Genomic DNA, 27,954 nt, shown 5'->3' with positions numbered 1-27,954 from the left:
ATGCGCACCAGGTCACAGTGATCCAGGCCGGCGTCACTGTCCCGCCCCTTCCACCGATGGTGCACCAACGTCCACCCCCCCCTCCCCGACGTCGCCACCGCCACCGCTCCCGCCCCCCTCCATGCCAGGCCCCCTAACTACGTCACCGTTCCCACCCCTTTACCCCCACAAGGTCGCCGCCGCTACCCCACCACCCTCCACCACCCTCCCCGAGGTTGCTGAAGCACCAACCTCCACCCCCCTCCCCGACGTTGCCGCCGCCGCTCCCACCCCTCTCCGTGCCGGGTCCCCTGCACTGACATGACAGCGCCTCTCACCTCCTCCGTGTGAAAGCGCTGCAGGCAGCAGAAGATCGATCTTCTGCTGCCTGCAGCTCTTTCACAAGGTGGTGAGAGGCGCTGTCATGTCAGTGCAGGGGGCCCGGCACGGAGGGGGGAGGGAGCGGCGGCGAGGAGGGTAGTTGGACATGGGGGGAGGGCAGGGGAGAGAGCAGGGTTGGTGGACAGGGGGAGACCAAGGGAAAGAGGAGGGTTGCTGGACATGGGGGGAGCGAATCCAGAATATCAATATCTCTGGTAACATCCAATGACATATACACACAAACCAGGACTATTAGCCACCAACTCAAAGGGAGTGCTTGAAACAGTTCACACCAGTATAATATAATAGAAATTTTTGTGTATGTAGAGTATCCTCAGATATTTTCCACTATTACTGCAGTCAATAATGCTGCTACAAAGTGGCATAGCACTTCTTTCATCGGGTAACTCTAACAATTTTTGGGGGGGAGCAACATATGCTCATTTTTTCATGCTTCCCAATCACCTCAGTGCTATAAAATCGCTTATCACTTTTAAAAATATATATACTACGTGAAAACTGTGCACTTATCTTGACAAATTCTTGCCTCGCTGACAGAACTATCTTGCCTCGCTGAAACAATTCATTTGCCTTCCCCTGAAACCTACATTATAACGTTAATTAATAAGTTTTGGATGTTACTGAATTCTATTATTCTGCCTCACTGTATTTCCAGTTTTGGCACAGTATAAGTCATCACAAAGACAAAGTATAATGTAGTTTCTTTCCTTAGAACATCCGTAAAATCCGCCCTTTTCTTTCCGAGCACTCTACCAAAACCCTCATCCACACCCTTGTCACCTCTCGTTTAGACTACTGCAATCTGCTTCTTGCTGGCCTCCCACTTAGTCACCTCTCCCCTCTCCAATCGGTTCAAAACTCTGCTGCCCGTCTTGTCTTCCGCCAGGGTCGCTTTACTCATACTACCCCTTTCCTCAAGTCGCTTCACTGGCTCCCTATCCTTTTTCGCATCCTGTTCAAACTTCTTCTACTAACCTATAAATGTACTCACTCTGCTGCTCCCCAGTATCTCTCCATACTCGTCCTTCCCTACACCCCTTCCCGTGCACTCCGCTCCATGGATAAATCCTTCTTATCTGTTCCCTTCTCCACTACTGCCAACTCCAGACTTCGCGCCTTCTGTCTCGCTGCATCCTACGCCTGGAATAAACTTCCTGAGCCCCTACGTCTTGCCCCATCCTTGGCCACCTTTAAATCTAGACTGAAAGCCCACCTCTTTAACATTGCTTTTGACTCGTAACCACTTGTAACCACTCACCTCCACCTACCCTCCTCTCCTCCTTCCTGTACACATTAATTGATTTGATTTGCATACTTTATTTTTTTGTCTATTAGATTGTAAGCTCTTTGAGCAGAGACTGTCTTTCTTCTATGTTTGTGCAGCGCTGTGTATGCCTTGTAGCGCTATAGAAATGCTAAATAGTAGTAGTAGTAGTAGTAAAATCAATGGACTGCAGTAGGGGCTTATAACCTATTTAGTTAGGTTTAAACAAATGAGAGATCTGCATGAAAGAAAATATTTATTTTTATTATTTTGACTTGAAAACCACTTGTTACTGAAACATGCTTAAAAAACAGAATAATCCATCTGTACAAGAGATGAGGTGAAGATGTGATTCTATGTGCCCCAATGAACGAAGAGTTTAATTTACTTCCAATCTTTATAACATCAGGCTTCTCAAGGCAGATTATGTCACGGTCTCAGGCTCTCGGACACTGGAATAACGTGAGCCTTTGGGCTACTGTCAAGGCGAGGCAGCAGCAGACAAAATTCCCCAACCAGGACTAGACAAACGAGCAAGGATGTAGCTGGAATCTGAAATAGACTTGGCTGGAATGACAGGACTGGAGCAACCGGACTTCACCTGCGCTGACCACCGTTCCCCAGAGATTGAGCCCCTAGGTGCGGGCAGCCTGCAGGACTTACAGGACGGAGCTAATAGGCAGGAAATGCTGGACCCGACTGACTGGAACAACAGGATTCTCACACCGGACACTAAACAAGCTTGACTAAAACAGAATTCAGGACTCAGGATTCTCACAAAGTGTATAGCATTTCCTGCCTATTCAGGAAATAGGGAATTCAGGAGACAGAATTCTTCCCTATGTCCTTTGATGCCCTTTGAGGTAAGGCCACTTCAAAGTACAAGAGAGAATGACCTTTTTTGTAACTGTGAGGGGACATAAGAGGCAACACCTTGCAGAAGACTTCTTTCGCTGCCTAGAACAATAAGATCAAACACTATATCTCCCTGACAGACAGATCTCTGGAGCCAATAGCAATAGTTTTATGCCAGGCAGCAATAGTTCTATTACGCATCTCTTTGAACACAAGAAAATCTATGTTATGACATAAACACAGGGCCTGGGCTGGCAAGAGAGAAATCTAACACCTCTATAAGGAAGCAGTTTTAACTCTTGTCTTTAGAATAAGAATGACCTGGGCTGTCAGAAGCTTGAAACATATCACCTCTAAAGGAAAGTAATTAACTCTTGCCTCCTCTTTTTAGAATTAGAATAAAAATAAGAATAAAGGGAAATACTAAGATAAAAGATCAAAGGTTCTGACAAATATATTCTTTTGTAAGAAAAGCTGTAAAGATGAATAGAAGCGATATAATGATCAAAAACATCTTGTCACTTCTAACAACAGGACAAATGCACCTTCTGAAGAAACTGAAAACATATGCAATGTATTTTAAAACACAGGAAATGCTGACTGACTGTAAGATGCTAATTAAGGAGGGGAGCAGTAATTAAACTCTGGAATTTGTTGCCGGAGAAAGTGGTGAAGGCGGTTAGCTTAGCAGAGTTTAAAAAGGGGTTGGACGGTTTCCTAAAGGACAAGTCCATAAACCGCTACTAAACAGACTTGGAAAAATCCAAAATTCCAGGAATAACATGTATAGAATGTTTGTACGTTTGGGAAGCTTGCCAGGTGCCCTTGGCCTGGATTGGCCGCTGTCGTGGACAGGATGCTGGGCTCGATGGACCCTTGGTCTTTTCCCAGTATGGCATTACTTATGTACTCATTGTACTGTAAGAAGAAAACCCTATTTAAACTATTTTGTAAGGTCAGAAAGATTGGTCAGTGTGCAGCGCTCTTGGCCTCACGCCAGAGAACTGAGGGACTGCCCTGACCATTTATCATTGTAATTTCTATTTCTGTAATATGCTCTTCTTCCTATTCTAGACTGCATCTGTTCTATTTCTTATTTTTTGTCCTAATTCTGGATAAAGAATAAACCTGTGTTGTTAACCCCAGGAAGCTTTCTTGGCTTTCTTTTGTTATTGTTTTAAGCAGACTTAACCAGCTGTCAGAGTTTCTAAAGATACCAGTTGAGAGGATTGTTTTGCATGAGTAGTGCTGGCTGGGTAAAGGCTCTGAATCGCAGCATGAAAGGTGCAAACACTGACAAATGGATTCCAAGAAGAAGAGGGAGCTAATCAGCCTATTGGCTAGCTTTGTCTGACTGATGGGCTGTAAGAGGAGCAGCTGTAGCCTAGAGATAGAGGTACTTTCTATTTACAGCTACCAGTGGGAAGGGGAAAAGCCAAGGAGGTTTTATAGGACAGGAGACGGCATGATGGGTGTCAAAGAAATGGAAGCCAGTTTCCCCCAGCAGCTGCCATATTAGTGTACCCAAAACAAACCCCTTGAAAACTCCCCAACCTCCCACCCACTCCCCTACTAACAGAATAAATGCAAACCAAGGAGGTTTAATAAAACAATACAAACCTATTTGATATTGTTTTTCAATAATGTCTGTGAATGTTTTGGGTCACTCAATATGGTAGCAAGTTTCAGCCCACATAATGGGCCATATAGGCTCACGTCATCTCCTGTCCTATTAAACCTCATTGGGAAAAGCAGTATATAGACATTGAGAAAAGAGAAAGACTGAGTTACCTGATTTTATTGGCATGACAATTTTACATGTGTTAGCAGTTAATGTAAAATGTCTGAGAAAGTACTGGGAGAGGAATGGAGTAGCTAGGAAGGGGTGAAGTGGTTTGAAAGGGGTTATTGGCAAGGGGAATGCATTGTGCTGTGAAGAACTAATGGTAGCAGAAAGCAGCTGTTGGAGAAGAGATCCTGGATAGTGGGGACAACGGCTGGGAATGGAACTATGGGGAGGGAAATTGAGGGGACTAGGAAGGGGTAAGTGAACTGAAAAGGGGTTACTGGCAGGGAGAGAGAATTCTTTTCTGAAGAGTTGGAGGTAGCTGAAAGCAGCTGTAAGGGGAAGGGAAGCTGGGTGGTGGGTACAGAGACTGGGAGTGCACCAGAGGGACTAGAATAGAGGGTCTAGGAAAGGGTAAAGGGAACTGAAAGGGGTTACTTGTGGAGAGAAAATGCTGCTATAAAGGGTTAGATTGCTAAATACAGAAGAAAACAGTTCTAAAGGGAAGAGAGCCTAGGTGATGGGGACAAGGACTGGTAGTGGAGCTGAAATGTGTGAGAAAAGTAGAAAAAGGCTGTGGAGATAGGAGGAACTCAGGGAGAGAGTGTGGGCTGTGATGGGGGAAAGAAATGAGGAGATGGAGACATGATCTAGGAGAGAGGAAGAAGATCAGGCAGAGGGAACACAAGTTGCAGAGGGAAGAGGAGTTAAAGAGAGAGAGTAGCTGTGTGGGCTTAGGAAAAGAGGAGCTGAGAAAAAGGTGATGGTAGAGATAATGATGGAGAGAAGAGACATGAAGGCGAGAAAAGTGAAAAGTAGCATTAGGGGGTGAGACTAGAAGAAAGTGAGATGAGAGAAGATAGAAAGATAGGCTATGGCAAAATAAATACTTGGAGAAAAGAGAAATAAAAGAAATGAGAAGAGATTGGAAAATAATTCATAAAAGAGAAAGAATGTGAAAGCTGAGAGAAAATATAAGAGAAGACCAAGAATAAGCAGAGTCAGGATAGAAAACTAGACACAAAGGTTAGAAACTTGTTTAAGTTTAGTAAAGAGTTCTGTGCTAGCTGGACAGGTTCAAGGGTGGTGACTTTCTGGTATTTTCCCCTTTCCCTCCAGCCCTATGGTCATCAGGATAAATAGGTTATTTTACTGGCGGGGCATGAGGGAGCAGGAGGCATTGTGGATAATGTGATGCTATAGTATGAAATCTTTCCTAAACATTGCTCTTCTGACAGCTCGGTAATGGAGAGGACCAATAGTGAAGTCTCCGATTGAAAGAGGGATGGAGAAGAATATCATTTCCTTTTTTCACAAAAATAAAACAATCATCCTCGTGTTACATCCGATGGGAGACAGTGAGGCTCATTATGCTGCATCAGCCCAAAGAAATAGCATGGCAACAGCAAGAAAAGGTGACAAGAGATATGGGTGGCATTTGGATGGAAGCAAGGGATACATTGCCTCCAAAGTATGTGTGTTTCCTGGTTTTATTTCCCTCTTGGATCAGCTACTGAATCAGCTTCCTTTCTCGCTCCTAGTACTGATCTGCCAATCCTGACTCTGCTCAGGGTTAGCTTTAGAGTGTGTGACCTAGTGGATGTGCAGGGCACCATGAATGAGGGGGTATTACTACAGTGGTGCCCCACCCCCATATTCTAAATCATGAGGGTAATTTTATAACAGGGTGCCTAACATAAGAGAATAAGCAAATGCCTATTTAAAGCCTGTTCTATAAAGGAAAGCAGGTGCCTACTTTTCTTAACAGAATACTAGCACAAGGGACAGAAAATACATCTACACTGTGCTATTGTAAGCAATCACTTACAATAGCACAAATGCTCACACCTTGATGTTAGCCAGAACATGCGCAAATTATGGAATACTATAATTACATGTGTATTTGCATGCTCCATCCATGCTCTGCCCAATCTCCACCCATGCGAATGTCTGCTGGGAAAGTACACACTATCAAAACATGACGCATTTTTAGATTGTAAGCTCTATTGAGCAGGGATTGTCTCTCTGTGTCAGGTGTTCAGCGCTGCGTACGTCTGGTAGCGCTATACAAATGCTAATAATAATAATACTTTCCTGTTAGTTTGTGTTCTCTAAGACAGTGGCATAGCAAGACCTATCGTTTTAAGTGGGCCATCCAAAACTTGCTTCCCTCCTTTTGTCCTGCATCTCTCCCTCTCTCCTCCCACCCTGGATCCAGCATTAGCCCCTCTCCCCGCTCATGGCCCTGGCATCCCTCCAGTCTACCTCAGCATCTTCACTGGCTCAGCAGCGATGTACCTTCATTGCCTGCGACGGCCTCGCAGGGTTCCCTCTGCTGCATCTAGGAAACAGGAAGAACGTCAGCAAGGGTGAGACTCGGCAGAGGGACACCTGCAGGGCCAGCACTGGCAGTGGAGGTGCGTCTCTATTTGCCAGGAAAGATGCTAAGGTAGATCAAAAAGGGAGAGTGAGCTGCTGGGCCACAGGAGAGCAATGCCAGATCCAGGAGTGGGAAAGAGCAGAGCTAGGTGGCTGCCACTGAACCTTTTTTTTTGGTGGACCACCCATTTCTACGCCACTGCTATAAGAGGTGATTTATGTGCATTCTTGCAGCCTAAAACATGGCTGTTCCTTATAGAATGTATGCCGAGTTGAGCACCCCCCTCCCCCCCAATCATTTTAAAAAGTTGGCTCCTATGCTCTAAAAGGAGCAAAAGAGGGATAACTGGTGCATCTTTTCTCCTGTGCTGTTTGGGAGTGATGACGTGTCACATGATGAACTGCTCATACACTGTTTAGGACTGCGTTTAATATTTCTGGACCACATAGACAATAATGATCTGTTTAGAAGGCAATGAAGAATGTGCTGTTAGATGTGTCTGAATCAAATTCCACAATACATTTAGTTGTTGTTTTGCAACACCATCTGTGGATCTGGAGAGAAATGTTTTTTGTGAAAGTGTTCCTGCACCTTGGACTTCAAAGAGGTAGATCTCTTTCCCCCCAGGTTTTCCAAGGATAAGGACAATACTAAAACCCCTTGTAAAAGAGAGAGAGAGAGCGCTACAAACGTTTTTTAAACTTAAAGGATTAAGAAATAAGATTCAAAATTACTCAGGCCAGGAGTGAGTAAAAGGTGGACATCTTTATTTTACGATCAGAATATTTATTGACACACATACTGTATATATGTGTACAGTGCCCTCAGGTGAATTATTCTTCTGTCCTTGACATCTCAGCCTCTCACCATGGGATAGTATTGCCTTCCCAATCCAGAAGGATCCCATTCTGTTTTTCAGTGAGGTTGCAGAGTACTTTAAGGATCCCTTTCACACTCTCTTCTACAGACAGAGGAGCCTGTAAGTTAAAAGTGGTACATGTTAGAAAGTGATGCCAACAATCGTCCTGGACAAATAGAGTGAGACATACAATATTTGAGACATAGGCACCCAGTATAAGAGGCTTGGGGAGGCTAAGCTTCCCCAGTCGCAAGCGCAACCTCCACAAGTCCTCCACAAGCATGCAGCAACTTACAGCACCTTAGGACTTTTTCTTTCAGCAGCAGTTACCCCCCCCCCCCCCAACTCTCACTTCAGGCACTATCCCAGGCTGCTCCAGATGTTGGCACCTCTCTGTCTACGTTGCCTTGACTGCTGTTGGTAGCAGATCTGCAGGACAGGCTGCCTAAGGACCTTGGTCTTCCCTATGACACATCCCTTATCCTCTGATGCAACTTCCTTTTTCTGCATGGGTGGGATGCATCACAGTGAAGACCAAGACCCTGAGGCAGCCTGTTTGAATCACTGCAGAACTGCTACCAGAGGCAATGAAGGCAAGGTAGAGGGACCGTCAAACTGCAGGGAAGTAGGGAGAGAGAGAGATGCTGGAACCGAAGGGGTGGGGAGGAATGGGAAATATGCTGGACCTGAAGGATAAAGAAGTGACAGACTTGGGGAAGAAAAGGTGCAGGTGCTGCTCTGCTGGACTGGAAGATGGGGGGAGGCAGAAAGAGGTGTTGGACCAAGGAATTGGAGAGGAGGTACAGGACAGAGGGATAGTGGAACAAGAGAGAGAGAGAGACTAGACCGGGGGAGGGAACAAGAGGGGAAAAGATAATGGATGGAAGAGGTGGGGAGATGAGGGTGCGAGGTGGGAAAAGAGAGGATGAGATAGTGTGCCCAAGGTAGAGGGTGCGAGAGAAAAGGAAGAGAGAGGGAAGGGACAGGAAGATACAGAAAAGATGCTGGATATGGAGGGAGCATGGGTACAAGGACCCAGAGAGGCACTGCTGGACAGAGAAGGGATATGGGGGATAGGCACTGCTCCCCCTAGGCTGAGCAGGACTCCTCCACCTATAGTCCTGCCAGTGGTGGGTACTGTTGCACTATCACTTTTTCAATAGTGAAGGACAGGCAAGCTCTGCTTCTGCCAACAATAGAAAACAATATTGAAGCACCGTCTCCCACTGGCAGCAAAGCAGCTGGAGGACTCCTGTTCAGCTTAGAGGGGACAGTAGGGTTAGGGGCACACAGGAGTCAATGCTGGACACTATGGTGAGAGGGATACATAGGGTCAATGCTGGACATGAGGGGGTTATAGGAGCACAGAGTCAATGCTGGACACAGGGGGATAGGGACAGTGCAGCAATGCTGATCACAGAGGGAGGGGTAGGGCAGAGGGGGAAAATGCAGCACAGGTCAAGGTAGGGACACAGAAGGGAGATGCTGAATATAGGGGAGGATAGGGACACAGAGGGCAGATTTATAATTTATTTAAAATTTGTTATACCACTAAACATGAAACATATGAAAGCAGTTTACAATATAACAATAATAGAAAAAATAAGAAAGGAACTCCATACATAGAAAAGACCCATACATACAAGACCAAATACACTAAATATATCTTTAAAATAAAATTAAAAAAAATAAAATATTCATAAAAATTCTCCTAGAAGATGAATCTGCAGCATTGAAATACCCAAGAACAAAATAAACAAATAAATTACAATAATTCCACACAATTAAAACCTAACAACCATTTTACTCTTCTAACCCAGAAAAGGTGCTGTGAGGACTTACAGTGCAGGACAAAGCTTCACTTGTAAGTTATTTGTTAGGAAATTGCTTTTTTAAACAAAGGTAGATCTACATGTCTCAGTGTCTTTATTTTTAAGTTACTCTACTTATTTAGCAAAGGCAGTTTAAGGAATAGGGTTTTCTTTGGTTATTTAGCATTTAAAAGTCTCTATTATAGTTCCATATGCTAGCAGTTAAAGGAAAATTCTAGAGTTTAACTTTAGTTTGCAGCATTAGCCAGTTGAAATAAAGGAATACAGTCACAGGAAACCCCAGTTGGAGAGTTTTAATTTTAGTTTGCAGCACAACATTTTTGCCCTATAGTTTTAAAACTTGAACTTTCTGCCACAGCATACAACATTAACAGATAGCCTGTAGAAGGCACAGCCCCTGTGCTGACTTGGAGGAGTAAGGTCTCCTAAAAGGAGAGAATCACACTGAAGAAACAGGAAGTACTCCTGTAGCCAGGACCTGCCCACCAAGGGATGTACTATCTTCTCTCACCGAGTATAGGTCTCCAAGAACCTCTGCCAGGTGGGAAGGGTTAGGACAGCTGCTGTAGCTGATGATTAGATCATTAGGCATGTAAATAGCTGGGTCTATGTGAGGATCGCCTGGTCACTGAGATTCCAACTGTCTAAGCTGTCTTCTGAGAAGAAAACTGAGGTCAAACCATGGCTCTCATTTAGATTTCATTATAGATGTAATATGTCTTTTCAATGGAGCTAGTATATTGTGAGGTTTTTTTTTAAAGTTTGTGGTTCTATAATGTAGTTTGAGTTGCCAGAAATAAGGTGGTAAATGAGTCAATGTCAAGGGAAAATGTGCTGTGAAGGATTCAGGAGCCAGATTATTGAGGTGTCACAGAACCCGGGATGGTGAGCCCTTGGGCTGCAGCCAGGCTACAGCAGACAAGTCCTCTGGGAAAGCGCAGAGCAGAGGCGAGCCAGGCACTGAATACAAACAGGATACCAGACATGGCAAATAGACAGAGCACACAAGACCACCAGAAAAAGGAAATAGACCACTCAGGCGGGATCCGGAACCCACTCGTACAGAATCCAAGTGTACGGGCCCCACAGCCGAACTGGAACCGAATAATACCAGTGGGAAGGGAAAAGAAACAGAATGGAATCTCTTGAGCAAGTACTACTCAAGCAGTGCACACACACTGTACTAAACAGAGCCACAACCAACGGGTCAAAATACCCTACACACAGGCACAAAGAAACTGAAGGGAAAAAGACAACCCCACTTAGACTCACATGGTAGGAACCATAAGTAAAAGATAAGAAAACCACACAGGAAGTCAGCACAGGACTGGGCTTAGAACCTCAGCTATAAATGAATAGTCCTAACCAAGTCAAACAGACATCACACAGAGAGGTAGGTCAGGGCTGAGCTAGTAGTCCCAGCTAAAATGAAGAGCTGTCCACTCATGCCACACAGAGAGGCAGCTCAAGGCTGAGCTAGTAGTCACAGCTAAACAGAAGAACCACCCACTCAAACACAAACAGAATCAGAGAGGACACTCAAGGCTGTGCTAGAACCACAGCTATAAATGAATAATCCTAACCAAGTCAAACAGAAATCACACAGAGAGGTAGCTCAAGGCTGAACTAGTAGTCCCAGCTAAACAGAAGAGCTGTCCACTCATGTCACACAGAGAGGCAGCTCAAGGCTGAGCTAGTAGTCACAGCAAACAGAAGAACCACCCACTCAAACAGAATCAAACAGAGAGGATGCAGAGGACTGTACTAGTAGACACAGCTAAACGGAAGAACGGCCCACTCGTGCCACACAGAGAGACCGCTCAAGGCTACGCTAGTAGTTACAGCTAAACGAAAAAGCAACCCACTCAAAACACAACCAGCAACCTCACAGAGAGGACTCAAACAGAAAGCACACAGGGAAAAGACAAGGCCACACAAAGGAACACTCACGGCTATGCCACACAGCACTCAAGGATAAGGGAAGCCACTCATGAAGGAACACTCTAAGCTGTACCATACAGCACTCAGGGAAGAGGGAAGCCACTCAAAGGAATACTCAAGGTGTGCCACCAGGCACTCAAGGAAAAAGGGAAGCCACTCACAGGAGTGCCACACAGCACTCAAGGGAAAAGGGAAGCTACTCATAGGAACACTCTAGGCTGTGCCACAGAGTCAAATAACAGACACTAGAGACAAAGGGAAAAGGAAGCAAACAGGGAAAGTTGTCTTTACATACACAAATCAGATAAGGAGCAATGCTCACAAGAATCAGGAGACAAACACAGCAGACAAAGAGTTAAAGAAGGCTAAAGGGAAGGGCTGCTTCTAAAACACATCAGAAAGAAGCAGGGCTTACACTGCAAAGGTTTAAAGCAAACAAAGGGAAAAACAAACAATGTTCTTACCAGAACTCAGCCAGCACCCACAGCCAGGTAGGGAAAGGACAGGCAGGCAGAGAGAGCACACACAGCTGTGCGGAAGAAAGATAATCAAGGAAAGCAGCTGGGCTGGCAACAACGGGCTCTCTGAACAGAGAAAGGTAACAAGGGAAACTGCTCAAGGAAACAGAACAGGCTTATGCTGGAGAGCCTAGATAACAAGGAAGGAATCTATTCAGGTACAAACCAGAACCACACACACACACAGAAAAACAGAACAGGGCTTTGCTTGGGAGCAAAGTTAACAGGCAAGCAATCCATACAGAATGAAACCAGAACAACGCACACAGAGAAACAGAAGAGGGCTTTGCTTAAGAGCAAACCTAACAGGAAAGTAATCCATGCAGATTCAAACCAAAACCACACACACAGGGCTCAGGGCAGTGCTCAGAGACACAGCTTAACAAGAAGACAAGTTCCCTCAGAACTGAACAACAGTACAACAAGAAAAGGGAAAAATAGACCTGTTGCAAAGGCAACGCAGGAAAGTTCCCTGGGTCCTTATAAAGGAGTAGGCTGATGATGTCACAAATAGGAAATGAAGCAGAAGCAGGGAGACCAAAGCGAGGGCAGGACATAAGGGCAAGGCCACAAGCGTGACATGAGGGCTTAGGTCTTAGTGGAAAATGAGTGGGCTGTCTTAATACTTTTCAGACTCGCATTGATTAATTTAAGTTCACCAGATAATTGCATATTCAACATAATTTTTTGAAACTGTTGGCTAGACAAAGCAGTCTTTCTTTAGTCAAAAGAACTTCCAAGTGGGTATCTCCAGGTCTTCATGGGTTCAGCGGAGGGAAGTCTTGCCTCACCAATATGCTTCATTTCTTTGAAGGTGTGAATAAACATGTGAATAAAGGTGAGCCAGTTGATGTAGTGTATCTAGATTTTCAGAAAGCTTTTGATAAAGTTTCTCATGAGAGACTCCTGAGAAAATTAAAGAGTCATGGGATAGGAGGCAAGGTTCTGGTATGGATTAGGAATTGGTTATTGGACAGAAAACAGAGGGTAGGGTTAAATGGTCATTTCTCTCAATGGAGGAGGGTGAACAATGGAGTGCCACAGGGATCTGTACTGGGACCAGTACTATTTAACATATTTATAAATGATATGGAAATCGGAACAACGAGTGAGGTGATCAAATTTGCAGATCATACAAAATTATTCAAGGTTGTTAAAACACATGCAGACTGTGAAATATTGCAGGAAGACCTTAGGAAATTGGAAGACTGGGCATCCAAATTGCAGATGAAATTTAATGTGGACAGTGCAAGGTGATGCACATTGGAAAGAATAATCCGAATCATAGTTACCTGATGCTAGGGTCTACCTTGGGGGGGTCAGCGCTCAATGGATCTAGGTGTCATTGTAGATAATATGCTGAAATCTTCTGCTCACTGTGCGACAGCAGCCAAGAAAGCAAATAGGATGCTAGGAATTATTAGGAATGGAATGGTGAATAAGACCGAAAACAGTATAATGCCTTTGTATCACTCCATAGTGCATCCGTACCTTGAGTATTGCGTTCAGTTCTGGTTGCCGTATCTCAAAAAAGATATAGCAGAATTAGAAACGGTTCAAAGCGGATCAACCAAAATGATGATGAAGATGGAACTCCTCTCGAATGAGGAAAGGCTAAAGAGGTTAGGGCTCTTCAGCTTGGAAAAGAGACAGATGAGGGGAGATATGATTGAGGTCTATAAAATCCTGAGAAGTCGTGTAGAATGAGTAAAAGTAAATCAATTTTTTACTTGTTTCAAAAGTAAAAAGACTAGGGGACACTTGAGGATGTTACATGGACTGGATGGACCATTCAGGTCTTTATCTGCCGTCATTTACTATGTTACTATTGGGCTCATTTTCGAAAGAGAAGGACGTTCATCTTTCGACATAAATCGGAAGATGGACGTCCTTCTCCCAGGGACATCCAAATCGGTATAATCGAAACCCGATTTAGGACGTCTCCAACTGCACTCTGTCACAAGGATGGCCAAAGTTCAAGGGGGCGTGTCGGAAGCATAACAAAGGCGGGACTTGGGCGTGCCTAACACTTGGACGTCCTTGACCCATAATCGAAAAAAACAAGGCCGTCCCTGAGGAACACTTGGACGTTTTCACCCGGACCTGTTTTTTATTATGATTAAGGCACAAAAAGGTGCCCGAACTGACCAGATGACCACCGGAGAGAATCGGGGATGACCTCCCCTTACTCCCCCAGTGATCACTAACCCCTCCCACCCTCAAAAAACATCTTTAAAAATATATGTCGTGCCAGCCTCAGATGTCATACTCAGGTCCATGACAGCGCATGCAGGTCCCGGGAGCAGTTTTAGTGGGTACTGCAGTGCACTTCAGACAGGTGGACCCAGGCCCATACCCCCCTACCTGTTACATTTGTGGAGAAAACAGCGAGCCCTCCAAAACCCACCAGAAAACCACTGTACCCACATCTAGGTGCACCCTTCACCCGTAATGGCTATGGTAGTGGTGTACAGTTGTGGGTTGTGGGTTTTGGGGGGGGGGGGGGGGGGGGGGTTGGGTCTCAGCACACAAGGTAAGGGAGCTATGTACCTGGAAGCATTTTATGAAGTCCACTAAAGTGCCCCCTAGGTTGCCTGGTTGGTGTCCTGGCATGTCAGGGGGACCAGTGCACTACAAATGCTGGCTCCTCCCATGCCCAAATGGCTTGCATTAGGACGTTTTTGACATAGACATCTTTGATTTCAAAAATTCCCTAAAGTCAAAAATGTCCATGTCTAGGGACATCCAAATCTACGGACGTCCAAATTTAAGGATTTGGATGTCCCGGTAATTTCAAAACGAAAGATGGACGTCCATCTTGTTTTGAAAATACGGGTTTCCCCACCCCTGGATTTCGCCATTTTGCAAGGATGTCCAAATCACAACTTGGACGTCCCTTTCGAAAATGCCCCTCTATGTATGTTACATGGAAATACTTTTAAAACAAATAGGAGGAAATATTTTTTCACTTGACGAATAGGTAAACTCTGGAACTCTTAACTTTTGTAATTCATGGAAGCCACATTGTGTCTGCATTTGTGGGAAAATGTGGGGTAGAAATGAACCGTAAATAATAATAAATAAATAAATAAATAAACTCTTTACCAGAGGATGTGGTAACAATGGTTAGCGTATCTGGGTTTAAAAAAGGTTTGGACAAATTCCTGGAGGAAAATCCATAGTCTGCTATTGAGGCAGACATGGGAAGCAACTGCTTGCTCTGGGATTTGTAGTATGGAATGTTGCCACGATTTGGGCTTCTGCCAGGTACTTGTGACCTGGCTTGGCCACTGTTTAGAAAACAGGATACCGGGCTAGGTGGACCATTGGTCTGACCCAGTATGGCTACTCTTATGTTCCTGACCCCTCAATTCAAGTTTTTCAGAGAGTGGTTTTAAAAGACATTGAAGATCTTGAAAAACAAATAAACATATATTTTACAATTAATCCAAAGAAGAAAAAGAGGCATTATAGTCACTCAAGGATAGCACAGATATAGGTGCCCTTTTATGCGGGTAGCGCATGACAAATCAACCCTACCTCTGAGGTAGTATAGGCACCCGGCAGTAGTTCCGAAGTTGGTGCATACAGTTTCCCGTGGTAGAAAATAATTACAGCTCCAGTATACCCAGTGCAAAATAAGACAGAAGATGTAAATTCTCAAATTGGACATATTCCAAACACTAAAATGAAAATAAAATGATTTTTTTCTACCTTTGTTGTCTGGTGATTTTGTTTTTCTATCCATATTGGTCCTAGTCGCTGATTCTGCTGCTCTCTATCTGTTCTCTTAACTCAGTTTCCAGGACTTCCTTTCCATTTATTTCTTTACTTCCCTCCTTTCTTCTTCATTTCTTGACCTCCATCCATGTCCAGCCACCCTCCTCTCCCCTCTAGCCACCCATGTCCAGCCACCCTCCTCTCCCCTCCAGCCGCCCATGTCCAGCCACCCTCCTCTCTCCCCTGCCCTCCCCTCCAGCCACCCACCTCTCCCCCCTGCCCTCCCAGCGGCAGGCCTCCCTCCCACCCAGCACCAGGCCAACCAGCACCAAGCCTCCCTCCCTCCCACCCAGCACTTTTTTTTTTTTTTTTTAATTAAGGTTGCTTTTAATTGATTAAAGAAATTAAAAACAGCTACTGGCTTAGTATAGGCTGCTCTGTGTTTTTAGCATTAATGGTTTGCAACATTTGGACCTCTTGTTTTTCTTGTTAAAGAGTCACAGGAAGAACTTATGTTTTTTTTTTTGGGGGGGGGGGGGGTGCCGGGTAGCAGGAGCAGGAGGACATTCTACATATTCTGACAGAGAATGGCTCTTGCAGAAGGCCAGAAAGGAAGAGCATTTGACTTATCAAGACCATCCCATCCAGAGTTTTCAGGATGTTTCTGCCCTTTTAATCTTAGCCAAATGAAAGCCAGTTCTGGATGTGTTGGCTAAAGAAGGACTCAAGTATGGTGGACTTTTCCTTTGTGCTTTGTTGTAGCTGGCAAATCCCACAGAATTATATTGGTGGCAGAGGCTTGGAATGTTTTGAAAGACCTGGGCTTCAAGTGCCATTATCACAAGGAACTGTTACAGCCATGAAAAAGAATCTGGTGCAATGCTAAAGGGTGCCAGAGAAAATTAAGCACTCTACATGTAAAGCCTCTGGGAGTGCTGACTGATTATGTTTTTTTTAGTTACATTTGTACCCTGCGCTTTCCCACTCATGGCAGGCTCAATGCGGCAGGCAATGGAGGGTTAAGTGACTTACCCATAGTCACAAGGCACTGCCTGTGCTGGGAATTGAACTCAGTTCCTCAGGACCAAAGTCCACCACCCTAACCACTAGGCCACTCTTCCACTCCTGTTACCACTCCATTCCTGTTACCACCATTGCCTTTTCCTTCTTGGAATACCAGATGGTGTATTGTTACATGCTTGGGGTGATTTGGCTTTTGTTCTGTATGGCTTATGACTTATTTGCTGTTGCAACCTTCAATGTGCGGTGTCTGAACTCTCTAGATAAAAGACAGCATATATTTGCTGAGCTTAATCATATTGAAGCTGAAGTAGTTTTTCTGCAGGAGATTCATTTTATTAAAGATCACGAGCATCTCCTAGCACATAAGCAATACCCAGTTATCCTGTTTGCCTCAGATGGCGCAGAGTGTAAAAAGAGGGAAGTAGCCATCCTTGTCACCCAGGGAGTCCAGACCCAAGTTGTTCAGGTCATATGTGAACTAACAGATAGATACTTGGCTGTCAGAATTCTTCTGAATAATCAAGAGATCACCTTAATCAATATATATGCACTTAATGATGGGCAGAGAGTGTTCTTTTCAAATCTTTGTGCATTAGTAGCTGCCTTTGTAGTGGGACCTATAATATTGGAGGATGGAGATGGGAGATTTCAACAGTAATATGCATCACAACAAGGACAGTACTGGAGTGTGTACCAATAAGGAGCTTAGCAATCTAAGGCTCTGGGGCAGCTGGTGTGAGACTTAGCTTTGTTTGACTCTTGGTGGGAAGTTATCCTCCAGGGTAGTATTATACATTTTATTCTAGTTCTCATGCCTTCTTTTCCTGGAATGACCACATATTTTGTTGATTATTGACTGAGGGAGTGGATCTGGGCATCCAGCATTGGTAATATCACACTATCTGATCAAGCCCAATGTTGTATGATGTTAGATACTCAGCAAGTACAGAGCGAGAATTGTCAGTGGTCCCTAAACAATCTGCTTAAGGACAAAACTGTTGTCCAGGACTATAAAGTGTTATTGAAGGAATATTTGGAATTTAATCTGTGCTCTGGTCCTTCCATGAGGACTGTCTGGGATGCTCTTAAAGCAGTATCCAAGGGTTTCTTTATAAAGATGGCATCCCAGTGCAAGTGAGTTGCTGACCTTAAGAAAGCTCAATGATGGGTGTAAGTTAGTTTTTTGGAGGGGCAGCACAAGCGTTCTGGATCTCATTGGGTTTACTGCCACCTCCTGGAGGCTCAGCTTTAAAGTACATAAGTGTTGCCATACTGGGATAGACCAAAGGTCTATCAAGCCCAGCATTCGGTTTCCAACAGTGGCCAATCCAGGTCACAAGCACCTGGCAAGATCCCAAAACAGTACATCCTATGCTGCTCATCCTAGAAACAAGCAGCGGATCTTCCCCAAGTCAATCCTAATAATGGCCTATGGATTTTCCTTTAGGAAGCTAGCCAAACCCTTTTTAAACCCAGCTAAACTAACTGCTTTTACCATATTCTCTGGCAATGAATTCCAGAGTTTAACTACATGTTGATTGAAGAAATATTTTCTCCAATTTGTTTTAAATTTACTATTTTTTAGCTTCATTGCATGCCCCCTAGTCCTAGTATTTTTGGAAAAAGTAGACAAGCAATTCACGTCTTTCCGTTCCACTCCACTCATTATTTTGTTCTCCCTCACCTGTCTTTTCTCCAAGTTGAAGAGACCTAGCCACTTTAGCCTTTCCTCATAGGGAAGTCGTCCCATCCCCTTTATCATTTCCATTGCCCTTCTCTGTACCTTTTCTAATTCCACTATCAGGCTTATTTTCGAAAGAGGAGGACGCCCATCTTTCGACACAAATCGGGAGATGGGCGTCCTTCTCCCAGGGTCGCCCAAATCGGCATAATCGAAAGCCGATTTTGGGCGTCCCCAACTGCATTCCGTCGTGGGGACGATCAAAGTTCCCGGAGGCGTGTCGGAGGCATAGCGAAGGCGGGACTTGGGCGTGCCTAACACATGGGCGTCCTCGACCCATAATGGAAAAAAGGGGCATCCCTGACAAGCACTTGGGCAACTTTACTTGGTCCTTTTATTGTTACGACCAAGCCATGAAAAAGTGCCCAAACCGACCAGATGACCACTGGAGGGAATCGGGGATGACCTCCCCTTACTCCCCCAGTGGTCACTAACCCCCTCCCACCCTAAAAAAAACCTTTTAAAAATATTTTTTGCTAGCCTCAAATGTCATACCCAGCTCCATGACAGCAGTATGCAGGTCCCTGGAGCAGTTTTAGTGGGTGCAGTGCACTTCAGGCAGGCGGACCCAGGCCCATCCCCCCCTACCTGTTACACTTGTTGTGGTAAATGTGAGCCCTTCAAAACCCACCAGAAACCCACTGTACCCACATCTAGGTGCCCCCTTCACCCATAAGGGCTATGGTAGTGGTGTACAGTTGTGGGGAGTGGGTTTTGGGGGGCTTAGCACACAAGGTAAGGGAGCTATGCACCTGGGAGCAATTTCTGAAGTCCACTGCAGTGCCCCCTAGGGTGTCCGGTTGGTGTCCTGGCATGTGAGGTGGACCAGTGCAGTACGAATGCTGGCTCCTTCCACGACCAAATGGCTTGCACTTGGTCGTTTCTGAGATGGGCGTCATCGGTTTCCATTATCGCCGAAAATCAGAAACGACTAAGTCTAGGGTTGACCATCTCTAAGGACGACCTAAATTTCAAGATTTGGTCGTACCTGACTGTATTATCGAAATGAAAGATGGACGCCCATCTTGTTTCGATAATACGGGTTTCCCTGCCCCTGTCTGGGGACATCCTGCGAGGATGTCCTCAGGAAAACTTGGGCACCCCTTTCGATTATGCCCCTCTATATCTTTGAGATTCAGTGACCAGAATTGCACACATTATTTGAGGTGTGGTCTCACCATGGAGCGACACAAAGGCATTATAACATCCTCATTTTTGTTTTCCATTCCTTTCCTAATAATACCTAATTTTCTATTTGCTTTCTTTGCCACCGCCGCACACTGAGCAGCGGATTTTAATGTATCAATAATGACACCTAGATCCCTTTCCTGGTCAGTGACTCCTAATGTGGAACCTTGCATCACGTAGCTATAGTTCAGGTTCCTCTTTCCCACATGCATCACTTTGTAGTTGCTCATATTAAACGTCATCTGCCATTTGGATGCCCAGTCTCCCAGTCTCATAAGATCCTCTTGTAATTTTTCACAATCCTCTTGCGATTTAACAACTTGGAATAACTTTGTGTTGTCAGCAAATTTAATTACCTCACTACATACACCCATCTCTAGATCATTTTTAAATATATTAAAATGCAGTAGTCCCAGCACAGACCCCTGCGGAACCCCACTATCTACCCTTCTCCATTGAGAATACTGTCCATGTAAACCTACTCTCTGTTCTATTGTTATTAATCCCATGACGCTCCAATTGTTCTATTGTTATTATCTCATGATACCCCAATTTCCTCTGGAGTCTTTCATGAGGTACTTTGTCAAATGCCTTTTGAAAATCCAGATACATAATATCAACCAGCTTACCTTTATCCACATACTTGTTTACCCCTTCAAAGAAATGTAGTAGATTGGTGAGGCAAGATTTCCTTTCAGTAAATCCATGTTAGCTTTGTGTAATTAATCCATGCTTTTGAATATGCTCTGTAATTTTGTTCTTTATAACAGTCTCTACCATTTTGCCCAACACAGACGTCAGGCTCACCGGTCTATAATTTCACAGATCACCTCTGGAACCTTTTTTAAAAATCTGCATTACATTGGCCACCCTCCAATCTTATGGTGCCATGCTTGATTTGAAAGATAAATTGCATATTACTAACAATAGATCTGAAAGTTAATTTTTCAATTCTGTCAGTACTCTGGGATGAATACCATCCGGTCCAGGTGATTTGCTACTCTTCAGTTTTTCAAATTGCCCCATTACATCTTCCAGGTTTATAGAGATTTCATTCAGTTTCCCTGACTCATTAGCATTGAATACCATTTCTGGCACCGGTATCTTTCCCAAATCTTCCTCAGTGAAGACCGAAGCAAAGAGTTCATTTAATCTCTCTGCTATGGCTTTGTCTTCCCTGAGTGCCCCTTTTACCTCTCGGTCATGTGGAGGGGCATAATCGAATGAGAATGCCTATCTCCATGGACGTCTATGTCCGAAAACAGGTACGTGAAGAGGCGGGACAGACCGTATTTTCGAAAAAAATGGACGTTTTTCAGCTAGGTGTTTGGTTTTTTTAGCGATAATGGAAACTAAAAACGCCCAGCTCAAAAACGTCCTAATCCGAGCCATTTGGTCATGGGAGGGGCCAGGATTCGTAGTACACTGGCCCCCCTGATATGCCAGGACACCAACTGGGCACCCTAGACGTCAGTGCGGTGGTCTTCAGAAACAGCTCCCACATGCCTTACCACGGGTGCTGAGCACCCAACCCCCTCCCCCAAAACCCACTACCCACAAATGTACAACACTACCATAGCTCTTAGGGGTGAATGGGGCACCTACATGTGGGTACAGTGGGTTTTGGAGACCTCCCATTTACTAGCACAAGTGTTACAGGTAGGGGGGATGGGCCTGGGTCCACCTGGCTGAAGTGCACTGCGGTACCCACTAAAAGTGCTCCAGGGACCTGCATACATGCAGGCCTCTAGGACTTGTTGCTGCTATATAACATTAGCACACCAGTTGACACCTGAAGACTAATCTCTCCAAAAATGTCCTTTATTGGAATAAGCACGCTTACTCACAGTTAACTGCAGATCAGAGGTTGTGCCCCACTGGCAACGAGTCTCCCTGGTACTGAGATGAGCAGTAGGTCAGAGCTGGCAGAATGCTGTACAATGCCCTCTTTCAGCCACATTCAAGGTAAGAACTAAGTTCTGTAACGTGGCTAACACGTGAAAGGGATCTAAAACTGGCTTACAAAAATGGCCACTACCTCATGGACTACCGGAAACAAAACAGGGCACACTCTGACCCAGTAAGCAGGGGGAAAAGCACCATGGGAGTAGAGCCTACCAACTGCCAACATCGTGAGCATTTGCCACAAGCTAGTGGAATCACGGAGCCCAATACCCTACACCCACCACAATGCATTGCTGATTTGACTCTGCAGTGCGCATAACAGAAAAGGTGTCACACTCACCCGAGAGCCACATCAGAACCAGGGAAAGGCAGTCACAGGATAGAACACATTCTGCTGTCATGGAGGTGGGAACGGCATTTGAGGCTGGCATAGAGGCTGGAAAAAAAGTTTTTAAAGTGGGTTTTTTTGGTGGGAGGGGGTTAGTGACCACTGGGGGAGTCCGGGGAGGTCATCCCCGATTCCCTCCAGTGGTCAACTGGGCAGTTGGGGCACTTTTTTGGGACTTGTCCGTGAAAAAAAAGGGTCCAAAAAAGTGACCCAAAATCGCGGTAAAAGCGCCTTTTTTTTCCCCGATTATCAGCTAAAGACGCCCATCTCTCCTCAGCCGATAACCATGCCCAGTTCTGCCTTCACCACGCCTCCGACACACGCCCGTCAACTTTACCCGTTTATACCGATTTGGGCGCCCATGGGAGAAAGATGCCCATCTCCCAATTTGGGTTGCAATATAGGCATTTTTCTCTTTCAATTATAAGCAGGATAGTGGTCCAACTGATTCTTTTGCCAGTTTCTTGCTTTTGCGCGGGGTACAAATGTAACAAAAATAAAAAAAAATAATATACCTAAAAAAGTTTTTATTAATATGTTTTTGCCTCCAATGCAATCTTGTTTTCATAGTCCCTCTTTTCCTTTCTTATCAGCGCTTTGCATTTGGCTTATTTATTTATTTATTGCATTTGTATCCCACATTTTCCCACCTATTTGCAGTCTCAATGTGGCTTACATAGTATTGTTAACATAGTTAATCCAGTATATCAGGTATAATTAGTATTGTGTAGAGATTAATTAAGGGAAGAAAGGCGAGGAAGGGATTTAAAAGGGTATTTATAGAAGATGTGCTTTCATAGCTGAATGGGTTGGTGAAGTGGATTAGTGTGGCTATGGGTTCTCGTTGTAGGCCTTGTTGAAGAAATATGTTTTTAGTGATTTGCGAAAGATAGTTATTTCGTCAGTTGTTTTCAGGTCTATGGGTAATGCATTCCATAACTGCGTGCTTGTGTAAGAGAAGGAGGTGGCGTGCATCAGCTTGTATTTTAGTCCTTTACAGCTGGGGAAGTGCAGGTTGAGAAATTTGCGAGATCTTGTGGCGTTTCTGGGAGGTATGCTGTTTCTTATTATTTTCAGACAGATCCTTCTTCCGTTTTCTGAAGGATTTTCTTTTAGCTCTAATAGCTTCCTTCATCTTACTTTTTAACCATGCCGGCTGTCGCTTGTCCTTCCTTCCTCCTTTTCTAATACATTGAATATAATCAGCCTGCACTTCCAGGATGGTATTTTTGAACAGTATCCATGCCTGATGTACATTTTTGACCTTCGCAGCTGCTCCTCTAAGTTCTTTTTTCACCAATCTTCTCATTTTATCATAGTCTCCTTTTGAAAGTTAAATGCTAACATATTGGATTTCCTGTGTGTACTTAATACAGAGTTTATATCAAATTTGATCATATTGATCACTGTTATCAAGCGGCTCCAGCACCATTATCTCCTGCACCAGATCACATGTTCCACTAAGGACTAGGTCTAGAATTTTTCATCTTCTTGTTGGCTTCTGTACAGCTACTCCATAAAGCAGTCCTTGATTTTATCAATAAATTTTACCTCCCTAGCATGCCCTGATGTTACATTTACCCAGTCAATATTAGGGTAATTCAAATCACCCATTATTATTGTATTCCCCAGTTTGTTAGCCTCCCTAATTTTTTGCTTTGCTGATGAATGAGTTAATTTATGTGTGCCTGTCTAAACCTGTTTCATTACAAATTTGCTAACAAGGATGCCAGGCATCTGGCTTCTTGTTTGCATAAGCAACAAGCTGACAATTCTGTTTCACAAATAAACAGGTTCATGCAATTCTACAGTGATTTTCCTGCAGGTGATCTTAGTATCTCTCCTTCTGCTACTGACATTTAGACACTGCCTGCTTAGATGCCCCAATTTCCCCTAAGGAAATTTTGTGTGCTCTCAAGGCCCTGCCTTTTGGTAAAGCCCCAAGCTTGGATGACTTTGTTGGGGAATCTTATAAGACCTTTGGTGTAGAATTGGCTCCCTTATTGGCTGAGCTGCTGAACTTGCAAAGTACTTCTACGAAAAATAGTAAACCTACGCAACACACTACCCAAAGACAACACCGACATTGAAAACTTCCTTGACAAACTTGACCCACCCATGGGAGAATACCCAACTGACCACATATGGCTGAACTTCGCCCCCCTTACTACTGACATAATAGCACGGGCGCTCAGCAGGTTCGGCAATACCCACTGCAAACTAGATACCTGCCCCAACTATCTACTGAAATCCGCACCTAAACTATATGCTCCAGCAAGGTCTCTTCCCGAAGGAATATGGCAATATTCTACTCACCCCGATACCAAAAGGCACCTCGAAAAAAGCAAATGAAATCACCAACTACAGACCGGTAGCAACTATCTCGCTGTCAATCAAAATGATGGAAAGCATGGTGACCAAACAACTTACAGACTGCATAAACAAATTCTCAATATTACATGAATCACAGTCAAGCTTTCGCCCTCTACATAGCACAGAAACAGTACTACTCACTCTCCTAGCCAAATTCAAACAGCAAATAGCAATAGGTAATAATATCCTCCTCCTACAATTCAACATGGTAAACCATAACATATTAATGAGACTACTTGACAAGAGCGGGATCGGAGGAAACATACTGAAATGGCTTGAAGGTTTCCTAACCACAAGAACATATCAAGTAAATTCAAAATCAAGCACATCATCACCATGGAAAGCAGACTGCGGAGTACCACAAGGATCACCACTATCGCCGATCCTCTTACCCCATTAGCTAAGACCCTATCCAACCATGGCCTTAACCCTTTCATCTATGCAGACGATGTTACTATATACATTCCTTACCGATCCACTCTGACAGAAATCACTAATGAAATCAAGGCCGGCTTACACATCATGGACGCATGGGCAAAAGCATTCCAACTAAAACTCAACAATGAGAAAACACACTGTCTCATCCTCTCATCCCAGTACAGCACAGATAACCCCACAACCATCAGCATCCCGGATCACACCCTCCCAGTCTCAGACAGCCTGAAAATCCTCGGTATAATATTGGACCGCTACCTAACACTAGAGAGCCAAGTAAAATGTGGAAACTCAAACGAGTGAAACAATTCTTCCTGAGGGAAATATTTCAGAACCTTATACAATCAATGGTGCTAAGCCATGCTGACTATTGCAATGGAATCTACGCGGGATGCAAAGAACAAATCTTAAGGAAACTTCAGACTGCTCAAAACGCGGCGGCAAGACTCATCTTCAGAAAAACACGATTTGAAAGCACAACACCCCTTTGCAGAAAACTACAATGGCTCCCAAACAAAGAACGCATCGCTTTCAAAATCTGCACTATGGTTCACAAGATCATTTACGGCGAAGCACCGGGATACATGGCGAACTTAATCGACCTACCAACCAGAAACATCAGTACGACACCACCTAAACCTCAACTACCCAAGCAGCAAAGGACTAAAATACAAATCAACTTACGCATCCAGTTTTTCCTACATCAGCACACAACTATGGAACACACTACCAAAAACCATGAAAAACACATACGACCACCTCCAATTCTGGAAAAAACTAAAAACCCACCTGTTTCAAAAGGCTTACCCCCCACGACCCAACATAAATGCCTGAACTCCGCGACAGTACAACACCACAGTTCGTATTGATCACCAAACAATCTCATCTGTTCTTGTTTTCCTCTATGTGGTCCCACCACATGATCCTTTTTGTGGTTCCTACCACATGAACCTTCCTACCACAACTTAACCATTATTTGTATTTGTTCATTATTTGTATTTGTTTTACTCCGGAGTCTATCAACACCTCTCCGGTACCATGTAAGCCACATTGAGCCTGCAAATAGGTGGGAAAATGTGGAGTACAAATGTAACAAATAAATAAACAAACTTAGGACTTACACTCAGCCCTGTCCTTCCCCTATCAGTCCATCTCAGTTTAAAATGCTGATGTAGCCGGCATAGCGGAGGGAAATTCGGCGCTCCCTGGACTTGATGTGACGCTGAGCCCCGACGCTAGAGCTCCGCCTCCACAGCCAATACGGATGAGGTCCCCCCTCGAAGGAGCGAGCAGTTCAGCTCTGCAGAATGGGTCTGAACTAGGCTCGAATGAAGCTCAACTTGGACAGCTCGAGAGGGAGCCAGGAGGACGGGTAACGCTTCCTGAGCAGAGCACTCCAAAAGAATCGACTGCAGGACAACAAGGAATAGAAGCTGAGGAGGAAACACACGTTCTAAATTTTCCTCCCTGGTCTCTAGAGAAACCATCAAAGGTAACTAGAAAATCTGTGGGACTTAATGACTCAAATGGCACAACATTTGCTAAAATAATCAAATATGTTAACTCAAAAAGTTAACAAAATTGAAAGTAAAGTGGGAAAAATGAATTTGATATAAAAACATGTTTTGAAAAGGTTGAAATGGTGGAAGGAAGAATTACAAGTTTTGGGATTATTCAAACTAGTATGATGAAGGATTTATCGAATCTAAGGAATAAAATGGAACTTCATGAAAATCATATGAGGCGATATAACCTTAGATTCATAAATTTTCCTAGAGTAAAGATGATAAGTCCGGTGGAAATGTTGAAACGATACCTTAAAGAAGTTCTTGAGATACCAGAGACTAATTTACCACCCTTCACCCAAGTCTATTATGTACCTCAGAAACAAAGAGATCCACCATCACAACAAGAAGCAACTTTAGATTTAACAAATTTCCTTGAAGCATCTGATACAGCACAAGCCACTGCAGCAACTTTAGTCGCTGTGATGGCTTTACTACCAGATAAATTATGGTTGCTTAAAATGTTCTTTAAAAAGAAAGATAATTTGTTTCTCGGCCTTAAGATATCGATATTTCCTGATGTCTCAAGGGAGACACAGAAGAAACGAAAACAATTTCTGTTAATGAAGCCAGAGGTCCTGCGGCTGGGAGGCACATTTTTTCTTAGATATCCTTGCAAGTGTATACTAGTTTACAATACACAAAGTTTGTTTTTATGGATCCATCTCAGCTAACAACTTTTGTAACCTCTAAAAGAAAGTAAGGAGCTAATTAATGTAATATGCCCATACTCTCCTAGTGGTTGAATTCTTACTTGAAGTTACTTATTTTCCTCTTACCTCCATTGTATTGGAAATCTCCCCTAAGTAATGTGGAGTTGAGTGTTGAAAAAGTGTATTTTTTTTCCTGCTTTGAAATTTTCTTGAATTGTTATAATTACTAGTTTAACACTTTCTATTCAAGTGTAATTCCTTGATATATTTTGTAAATAATAAAAAAAAAATATATATAAAATGCTGATGTAAAGAACTTGGCAAATGTCTTGGTAACTTGCTTGGCTGAGTTTCTTCCTGACCTGATGCAACCTGACCAGACAGGTTTTGTGCCCAAGCTTTGGATAACGTTCAATGGGTGGCTAACTTTCTACATTTAGCTCACTTGCGTTCTGTTCTGAGAAGGCTTTTGATCGGGTCCACTGTAGATTTATGGACAAAGTTTTGGTTAGAATGGACATTGGGGACTTTTTTTCAGAGATGCGTTAGGACCTTGTATGTCTCCCCTTGGGCGTGTGTGCTTCTTAACGGAGGTCCCCGATAGCGCAAGGCACTAGGCAGAGTCGTCCCCTTTCCTTGTTACTGTTTGCCTTGGTGATGGAACCTTTTACTGCAGCAATCAGGTTTAACCAGGCCATCTCAGGCTTGAGATTGGGGTGTTCAGGAGTAGAAAGTTGCTCTCTTTGCTGATTATATGCTACTGACCCTTACAAGGCCTCTGACTACTTTCCCTAATCTACTGAAGGAGATTGCCCAGTTTGCTGACGTGTTTGGCTTTAAAGTTAACATGTATATGTCAGAAGGCTTTAGTGTCAACTTAAATCCCCATTTGTTAGAAACTCTAAGTCTTCATTTTCCCTTAAATGGATACAGATGGGCTTAAGATATTTAGGAGTCACTATTACTCCACTGTTCCTCTAGTGTCTACTACTCATGTCCTAGGGGTTATTCTAGACTCTACCTTAACATTTACTTCTTAAATTTCTACAGCCGTCAAGGGCTGCTTCTACAAGCTCTGAATGATTTGATCTAAACGTTCTCTTTTGCATCCTTCAGCACTAAACATTCTTGTTCACTCTCTTATCAT

The 27,954-nt window shown here is 44.0% G+C and overlaps 1 protein-coding gene across 1 annotated transcript in view; it reads right to left on the bottom strand.

The window, feature by feature from the left end:
- Positions 1-7,416: 7,416 nt before the first annotated feature.
- Positions 7,417-27,954, bottom strand: part of LOC115470455 (C-factor-like) — a 96,253-nt gene continuing 75,715 nt past the window's right edge. The window contains exon 6 of the mRNA XM_030203647.1: positions 7,417-7,643. Coding sequence (XP_030059507.1) covers positions 7,530-7,643 — 114 coding nt within the window. The 3' untranslated portion in view covers positions 7,417-7,529. The remainder of the gene's footprint in view (positions 7,644-27,954) is intronic.

The sequence above is a fragment of the Microcaecilia unicolor genome, chromosome 5, assembly GCF_901765095.1.
Source record: "Microcaecilia unicolor chromosome 5, aMicUni1.1, whole genome shotgun sequence".
Taxonomy (NCBI): domain Eukaryota; kingdom Metazoa; phylum Chordata; class Amphibia; order Gymnophiona; family Siphonopidae; genus Microcaecilia; species Microcaecilia unicolor.
This window is presented reverse-complemented; position numbering and strand designations above follow the sequence as displayed.